The following is a 9,765-nucleotide window of genomic DNA, read 5'->3' on the forward strand; positions in this document are numbered from 1 at the left end:
ATCAATGGACGCAATTATATGTACTCTTCTCAAGTGAAACGAAAGCTCGAGCGAAAATATGGCATATGTCCATTGTGCCGTACTCAGTTTGAGTGTTGTTTCAATGGCGTGAGGCCCAAAAATGTGGGCTTCCAATTTCTTGCTGTGTTGTTTCCTCGGCTTACGCTCTTGTAACATTCTCAAAGGTTCAAACAGCAGAACTGCTTGCAAGCGAATTATCCAATTAGGCATTCCTTAAATTTTCAACGAAACTAGGAAGAAAAGGTACAGTTCCTAGCTTTCTTTGGAGAATGAAAACTTACATACCTATTGATACGCTGTGTGTGGAAGTTTGCAAAGTTGGATGGGAACTCTTGAATGCCAAAACCAGAGGAAGCAAGAGGCCGCATGCGCTGATGAGTAACCCTGACTTGGACTAAATGTTAACAACTACTGAAAAATGACCCCTCAGGGTTAATTCTCGTTAGAGATGACAATTGATACTCGTACAGCATTTTCATGATAAAATTTAACAGCAATGAAGAGTAACTGGAGGATTGTAGACAGACTCTTCTAGCAATAAACAGACCTGATTCTACCATATGTAAGATAAACCCAAGAGCAAGAACAGTATGTAATTACCGGCCAGGAATCCGAACATCTGTCGTACATATTCTGAGACTGTCTTCTTTCTCAAAGAAAAACAAACGTTGAAGCAGGAACTGCACTAGAAGATGACTATAATTAGAGAGTGGGCATTAGAGAGTGGGCTTTGTTTCACTAAGAAAGACAGGTATTGGAGCAGGCTCTGACGGAAAATACACAAGCATATTGTTAATGTATACAGTGTTTGTGAATATGGGAACATTGTTTGCTGGGCCTTGATCTAGGGCCTAGCAATCCGAACGACTGTTCATCAGATTTTGATCAGTATAGCTGCATCACAAACATTCTGATCAAAAGGCCCCAGTACCTGTCTCTTGCAAGCTTCCCAATGAAAAGGGCCAACATCCATACTCACTGTGTTCTATTGCTTCAACTGAGTCAGTGAAGACCCTTTGCTATCTTGGACACTGAAAGCAGCTCTTGAGAATTGACAAGGCAGACCTAGCTGCCAGTCCCCGGACTCTCCTGTTTGTTGGACGTAGGCAGCTCACGAACGCCTTGAGAGCTCAATTCAAGAGCTGATTTCAATGGCCGATTTTATGAATTCTGAGCGTGTGAACAGAACTGTGGCTTAAAGAAAATACACCGATGACTTCTCGAAAATAAATGAAGCGATATTGGAGGGTACCCCCGACGATCAGCTGAAGTCCCGACAACCTTAGAATCTGAACTAGGAAATGCGCTGGTTCCTCATGAGAAGAGCGTCTTCAAACAATACCAGAGCCAATAGACATTGTCAAATCCAAAGTGATGCTATCGATTGGACGGCTGTTCCTGCTCTCGTCCGCATGGATTTGCAATCTCAGATCCGGTACCTCTTGGATGATCGTGGAGTGCATGTTCTTGCTGCAACCCGCATAATGTAACGAGAGGGAGAGAGAGCTGTCGATTTCCACAGCTGAGTCTAGTTTTTCGCCTTCGTGGGGCGGCAAAAGCTGTAAGGTCTGAAGCAGCTTGGGCTCTCCTTCGCAAGGTGTTGTGGGCGGATGCAAACCGTGAATCCCCATATTTGTTCTTTGATCTGGTTGTCGCGAGGTTTGCTGACCCCGCTGCATCTGTTAGAAATACGCAACTTGCAATAAGCACTAGCAATTATCGTAGCGTTCTACACAAGGAGGGACACTAAGCCAGGGAGTTAAAGCAAGGAGGGAGGCAAGAGCAAGCAATTTCAGCTAGCTATTTAAAATCCGGAGAATATAACTCGCAAGAGATGGAGAAGTTTAGGTTTCCGGCGAAGAGCACTCGAGCACCAGCAGTTACGGTCAGGGTGAGTGAAGTCGTGCAAACCTGCAATTGCAAAGCCAGCTGGTCCTGAACGCCGGATTGCCAGTCCATTCGGTGGCCTCCTGCGCCCGCACTCGCTTTGATCAATCGACTAGCATGAGAGACGTTGCCGTTGTCGACGAGCTGATTAACCTGGACAAGAGGATTAGTAGCCTGCACACTCTGATGTCGTTTAGCGCCGGATGCATTCCATCTTTCGCAATCCGATTCCAAATGAAATCTCTTGTGCGGTGTCTTATAGTTGCCGCCATGTTCTCCAGCCAAGCACGAAGAGGCTTGTGTATAGATATAGTCTCCATTCACGGTAGATTTAGGTCGTTCCCAGTCGACAGTCAGTTGCGGCTTCTTCAGAAACTCCGCATGGGTATCTCCAAAAATCATCTGAGGTCCTGCCCCTTGATCTCCTCTCAGCTTTGCCCAGTCCAGACGCATGCTGTCCGTCCAGCTTAGCGGACCTTTGGTGTTACCATTTGACGGGTAGATTCGAGTTAGCCAGTCTGCCTCCTGCCTGTGCAAATATAACCAAAACGGTTCAGCTTATTACAGCTCGAAACGGTGCAAATACATTGTCTTAACATTCATAAATGCAATCAGCCTGTAAACGTTGGACCAGGGGTGTATCACCATTGACAATGGTGCAACGTGAGTGGTGATGCATGGCCGTCGCTAGCTGAATCTCTTCACAATCGTAGCGCCATTAATTCATTATTTTGTCTACGTTAGTCGTGGGGTAGCCCCCTGATGATAATTTGAGAACCCAGAATACGCTTTAGCAATGAGACAGAATTAGCATTCAGTGGTGTGCAGGATCTGTGATACACTTTGTAATTCTGTCACGTAGCATTCCAACTCGTTGTGATGAGCGTATTAACCATGTAGCCCTGTAGCCACATTGGGGAGAAATAGCAAACATATCTAAATTGACTCCAAGCCGGGAGGAAAAACTTTTGATCATATCGAGCCACACAAGACTCGGTAAAAATCATCTTGCAAATTCACGTCCACATTGTTTAAACAGTCGTCGTGCGCGGTCCATGCGTAATTACCTTAAAGAAATCCGAGGGTCCAGAGGTTGAAAAACGGATCTATGAAGAAAATTCTGAAATTGCCGCAACTCCGTATCGTGATCTCTGCCTACAACGCTTTCAAGGTCGTTCTGCTCCAGACCGCGAGCTCTACCGTTGAGAAAAGCTTCCGAAGTGTTTTGCGCTTCTGCCTTTCCCTCTGACGGTGCTGATGATCCAGGGAAACCTGCACAAACGAGAAGACTGCTTTGTTGGAGTGGTTCTAGCGCATTCGAGGCATAAGAAGATCACGAAGACTAATTTGAGTGATTTTTCAACGCTTGTAATGTAGAACAAAGCGCCCATGATCGAACGAAAATTGTGAGAGAGTCTGGCTGATTCCTCTCTGATCTAGTTCACCCGACACAGCCTAAGGCGAATTAGTCATCCATCCTCCTACTAGAAAGAGCGATTTATCACAAGCAAGGTTTCAAAAAGCCATATTTGCAATGTATTAGTCAAAAGTTCTGACGTAGTTAACAGCTGGACGAGAACAGATCTACAAGGGCAGTATATGAATTGTGGAGCTCCCGCTTTTCTAGGAAGCATTCACAGAAGCAAATCGTTTCATTCTGGAATTTGTTTCACAAGAATGTAAAAGAGTTCAAGTCTTAAAAAGATTGGACATTTAGAGGCTAGGTGCTCACTGTTTCCGTTCTCGTCGTTCTTCATGCTTCGGTACATCTGCAGCCATCCATGTATTTTGAATGGTTAGCCAAGCAACAGATCATCATCGAGGTTAAATGAATTACTTCTTAGATTCTCGAGCAATGGAACCAACGACAGGCCTGAGCAACCGGAAAGCAGTTTGTAGTATATGTGGGCAATATAAGATTTAGACGAGCAGCTTGTAAAGATAACGGATCATGTAGTTTGTGTTGCGTTTGCTCCTTAAGATGGAAAAACTTTTCAAGGCCGTGTGGACGCGCTTACTTGTAGATGGCTCTTCACATGAGCAATTGTGAGGCCTTTCACATCCATCAGTTGAAGAACCAACTTTGGTGTCGCTCCTGCGCAGCAAATGTCCAGGGGCTCGTCAGATTGGCATGGGTTGTTCAGTGTTCAGGGCTAGTTACCGCAAAATAAGACCAAAACGAAAACCCTGGGATGAATTTGTGGGTTGAATGCCGTGATTTGTGGGACGAGCTCAACCGTGAATGAGGGGATTAAGACGAAACAGCCTGCGGGTTTTCGAACAACGACGTGATTCCTTGGCCCTGAGGAAGGAGGAGCGGCAGCGTGAAGGCTAACTTGTGGAGGGAGCGTAGGTTTTGGGACAAATCCCAGGCTAAATTATAGCTCGATTTTATCCACTGTAATCGGGAGTCAAGAACCTTACTATCTTGGCCTCCGAGGCGCTCAACTGCATGAACGAAGCAGTGATGCAAGTCGGGTGTCCACCGTAGTCGAGGCATCTTGGAGCGCACGTATTGTCTAACTGTGCCTCCGTTTCTCCCAGCTGTTCCTCCGTTTGTGCAGTTGTCACTGGAACTTCGGCCGCCGGTGCCACAATTGTTCAGGTCAGGCATGGGCTCGGGAGCGTCATCCAAATCGCTACTGGAGGAGGAGGGCTTCTTGGAACCCTGCGCCCACTTGAATCCATCGCTAGTGCTACTACTGTGGTCACCTAAAAACTGCATCCTACACATCACCTCGAGGAGAGACGTCTACTGATCACCTCATCTCCAGGATCAGAAACTACTAGTAGCAAACACCTGTAGGAGAAACGAGTCAAACTACTGCAGCAAGCGATGCAATATATTGTTATGGAGGGAGGAAGGGAGAGGCGGATCGAGGGGGAGGGAGGAAGAAGGGTGGAAGAGGAGGAGGAGGGGGAGGAGGAGGAGGGAGAGAGGAGGGAGGGAAGGAGGGAGGAGGTGTGAGGAGGTGAATAGGGGAGGGAGGGGGAGAGGGGAGTAGAAGAAGGAGGTAGCTATGAGGGGATGGTGGTGTGTGAGAGATGGGCGGTAGTGATTGATGAGGGAAGGAGAGGCTGGGGAAGGAAACGAAGGAGGAGGAAGAGATGAAGTGGGGGGAGGTGGAGGAGAGGGTAGATCGGAGGAGCTACAGGAGATCGAAGAAGCAGGAGGAGGAGGAGCGTATAGCAGCTAGAGAGTAATTACGAGAGGCGATCTAAGGAGGAGGGTGACGTTGAAGACGGAATGTGAACTGATGCATGGCGAGGAGAAAACGCGGACCCGAACAAGATCGGAGCAGATGAGGTTCTTTTGGGTCAGCACGCTACGTCTTCTACGGGTTAAAAAGCCGCACAGTGGAGGCGTAGCTGCAGGAGGTGGCGGCGCAAATGGGCACTATATCGGCGGCGCGCCACCTCCCTGCGCTGCCGCACTCTACCCTTGTGACTTTGGCCTACCCTCCTGACAAACCCACCGCTAACTTTGGCCGTCCCTCCCCGTTTCACTCGCTAAACTATTCACCCTTTTCTTCTTCCCCCGCCGCCGCTTCCATTGTCGGCCGCCGGGGCCCCCGGCGCCAAACCGGCGGCACTCCCCTGCCCCACCACCCTCCCCGACACCCGCCGCCGACATACCTCGCCGTCAAACCGCCCGGTTTCCCGCTCCCCTTTTCCCGTCCTCACATTCCGGTTCTCTTCCACTCTAAGTTCTAACCCCCTCTTCGTCTTCCCCCTTTTGTTTTACTTAAACTAGCATTTAAAAGAAAGGCGAGAAAGTATCTAACGTATAAAAGAAATGGCGAGAAAGGAACTCGTGTACTCTCTTTCAAAAAAATAAGACGAGCCATTGTACTTGCTCACCGCTTCACCAATTTTGTTACTCCCCTCTTGCACGCTTTTTCATCCCCCACTACTCATGAAATCAAATGCACTAATCTTTTCTCCTTTCGGATCCTCATTACAAAGGCTCCGGAGTTGTCTATGCAAGTGCACATACTAGACAAGCATCGCTAATATGCTTGCACATTTGAATATACTAACTTTCTCTTTCCAAGAAAAGAAGAAGGTGCCTTGAGTGTACACATGATATTTTTGCCCTCCTTTGACCCTTCCTTCATACCCCCTCCCTCCCCTTCATACCACGCTTAACACCAAAATAATCCCCTGACCATGTGGCCTTCTCCCTTCCATCCCCTTTCTCCTTAATCTCACCTAACCCTTTCCCATAGTACACAACAAACATGCCATCCTCTCCCTCTCTTCAAACCCCCTCAAAATGACATACATGTCCCATCACTTGAGCAACCCCCTCCCCCTCGTCCTCCTCGATCGTACACTCATTTTCTCATCATTCACATCATTCTTCTCTCATGTTTTTTCCACTTAATGGCCTTTCACTCTCCTCTACCCCAATTTAACAACTATAGCTCAAGAACCATTCTTCGCCTCCAGCTATTTAACACATTGATGTTTCAATCACTTCTTTAATAGTGCCCATCGCACCGATAACAAAAAGGTTTTCGATGGGTACCTATAATCTTTATAGTTCTCTTGGCTAGATAAGAAAACATCTACTCTTCATCCAAGGAGACATGGTTCAAAATGGCAAATTTAGGCAAGGAATCAAAAAAAGAAAATCCAACCTTATCAATCCAAATACATATACATAGATATAAAGCTGACTAAATTTAAATGCTTACTCTATATTTGGTTTAGATGCAACATCTTTATTAAAAATAAGGAATTCTTTATTTCCAAAAATTATTGTATGAGATAAATAGCCAAAGGTCCACTTAAAAAGTACATCACATCAACTCACTCAAGTTGATTTTAAGTAATCATATTGTACATATTATGCAAACACATTTATCTATAATCCCCAAAAACTCTACACACATAAATGTGATGTCATCATCTCCCTGAATCTCATAACATTAATATATTATTTATAAATTGCATTTTTCGAATAAAGGACATTTACACAATGGAAGAGCCTATCCATTATGGTACCCTCTAAAAGCTCGATATATACCTATCACGCAATTCTATTTAACTCTCTCTCTCTCTCTCTCTCTCTCTCTCTCTCTCTCTCTCTCTCTCTCTCTCTCACACACACACACACACACACACACACAATTTTATTTTATTTTTAAGTGAATCTTATATTCCTTTATGGGAAACCTCAGAAGAGGTGAAAACACACACACGCGCGCACGTACACACACATACACACACACACAATATAAGAAGGATAGTGATGACCCATACCTAAAGCCTAACTAAATGATCCAGTCGCAAATTCACTAATTTTGTGTCAAATATTCCCTCAAAGCTCACTAAGCAATATGTAAGATAGCAATTACATTTGACAAAGGGAATTTTATTTTCATGTGGACTTACAGAAAATATACACTCTTAAGCGACATAAGGGGCATATGAATATGCCTTGAGTGCACATACGTGCTATATGAGGTTGTACGTAGTGAATGCTCAAGCAAATATTAGAGCATCACGGTTTCTAAAAGGATTCTTTCTCAAATGTACCGGGTTCTAACTATGCTTTTGCATGTGATTATAAACTAGATAAAAACATCCACAAAGCATTTAAGGTTATCAGACTAAGTTCTAGTAACATTGTGATTCTAATATGAACATATATATAGAGTTTGAGAGACATTTTGATACTTACGATGAACCATAAATAAATCTTTTATCACAATTTTTTGTTTGACCTCAATGCATTGCCATTTTGTTGCCTTATGGTCTTCACATTATCTCCTTTCATATCTATACGATGGGGGTTCATTGACAATGAATTGGCTCTAAAATACTGCACAAGAATGATTTGTTGACTTTGTCTTTGAATATTTAAGATCTAGGAACCCATTGTCACATCTCATACTTTAATGAGAGCCTTATGATTCTAATATCTCCTTCTTATTCAAGTGTAACATCTTTGGTCTACATCCCATCAATTTTCTCCAATGTTAGGGTATATTTCTTTGGAATTCTTTCTTTAACTTGATTATAACTAATTTTGTTCTAATGTTACCACAACATGATTAACCATTCAAATATTTTCATTGTCCCAAAATGTTGACTCTTTAGAGTGTCTCTAAAGTTTAAACAACTAGATATGATCATATCCTTTTCTAATTAAAGCATTATCATTAAGAAAAACACTTATAATGTGTCTTTTCTTTTCAATGTGAGAGGTGTTTAATTAGTTCGTGACGCATTAATTATTGTCCTCTTTATACGGTCTAAAAATTTTATTAGAATATTGTCTTACATTTATGTATGCATGCTTAAAATAAAAATAAAATTGGATGTCTTAAACTTTGAGAGGTAGCATGAACTTGGAATCATCACTATGAAATCTAGTAGATTTATGGTACCTTTATGGGCCGAAGATAGTAGTTTCATGGATTGATGGTAAAAATGAAAGGTCCCATCAAAATAAAGAATCTAATTTACTCCTAAAACATACAATGTAGTAAATTATCTAAAGGTATCTTATTCTGACACAAAATGCTTATATAGCACATCCAATCGAGTATCATTATTGAAGGACCTTATCTATAAATATTAGGAATTTAAAATGCATACATGTTTGTCAAAAAATTTCTCGTAGATCCAAACTTCTGTAAATTTTCTTGAAATGGTCTAACTAAGAAATCATTTCTAGTGAACATACGTGATACATTATAGTATCATTGAGTGAGTCCCCAAAGATCCGATACAAAACAATCTATAAAACTATCCAATCATCCTTAAAGAAATGTTATTTTCAGTATCAAACCCGTTTCTTAAGTCAAAAGCTAACCCTTTTTTATCTCAACATTAATGATTAAGGTAATACGTCACAATTGCAAGTCATATACATGAGAGAAAATACTATTGTGTCTAACATGCTATGTAGATACTCATACATGTGTACATCTACATTATCATACAGAACCATGATCAAGGTTATGAACAAAATCAAATAACTCAACTTCCCTTATATTATTTTTTCTTGTGACTATTCACAAACGGGCATGTACACACAAATTCGGGCGCACATGCATGCACACACACACACACACACACACACACACACTCACTCACTCACTCACTCACACACACACACACACTCACTCACTCACTCACTCACTCAAACTCTCTTCAATAAGATAAGATTTCATTGTAAGACAAGTAAATAGAGTAATCTATTAGGCAAACAGACATGCAATCATAAAGTATTGTTGTACACAAGTGCACGTGCATGTGTGCGTGCACACACACACACACACACATGCATGCATGTATGCAGGCACATGCACGAGATGTGCACACACACTTTTTTTTGGTAATGAGATGTGCACACAGACACATACACACATGCACACATGTACACACACACACACACACACACACTCACGCTTGTGCACACAAACATGCACATGCACAAATCCACACATGGGATGCAGACTTCTCCTAGAGAATAGTATGCTTGTATACGTTTTGAATACTAGAACTTGATTGATTTAGAGACCTTCATTTAAAACTAGTGGAAAAACAAGGGAAAGGTCACACTTTTGGAGCGAATGGGTATGGACCATAATTTACCTAGCAATAAGTCATATAAGTGCATGTTTGAGGGTCCACATTAACACATGGGTGTCATTGAGAATCAATAAGTTAATCTACATGAGCTATTTTTAAAAAATATGAATTAATAGATGTACTAGCTTTGAAAAAGCATGTCAAGTCGTACTAAATTTATATGACATTGTGATTATGTCATTCGTTCATTCTATACATGTAAATGCTCTAAATTATTTCTTATTTTCAAATAAATAAATAAGCCAACTT

At 42.5% G+C, this 9,765-nt stretch overlaps 1 protein-coding gene across 1 annotated transcript; it reads right to left on the bottom strand.

Moving 5' to 3' along the window:
* Positions 1–599: 599 nt before the first annotated feature.
* On the bottom strand, positions 600–5,191 carry LOC147892176 (uncharacterized). The gene is made up of 6 exons (XM_087388807.1): positions 4,333–5,191; positions 3,927–4,003; positions 3,641–3,677; positions 2,976–3,180; positions 1,933–2,437; positions 600–1,700 (listed from the first exon to the last, which is right to left on the bottom strand). Exons 1-6 carry the CDS (start codon positions 4,640–4,642, stop codon positions 1,353–1,355), a joined length of 1,482 nt encoding a protein of 493 aa, XP_087244933.1. The 5' UTR covers positions 4,643–5,191; the 3' UTR covers positions 600–1,352.
* Between the last annotated feature and the right edge of the window lie 4,574 nt (positions 5,192–9,765).

This window comes from Dipteris shenzhenensis, chromosome 17, assembly GCF_047967505.1.
Source record: "Dipteris shenzhenensis isolate YYH24624 ecotype China chromosome 17, Dip_SZ_1.0, whole genome shotgun sequence".
NCBI lineage: Eukaryota > Viridiplantae > Streptophyta > Polypodiopsida > Gleicheniales > Dipteridaceae > Dipteris > Dipteris shenzhenensis.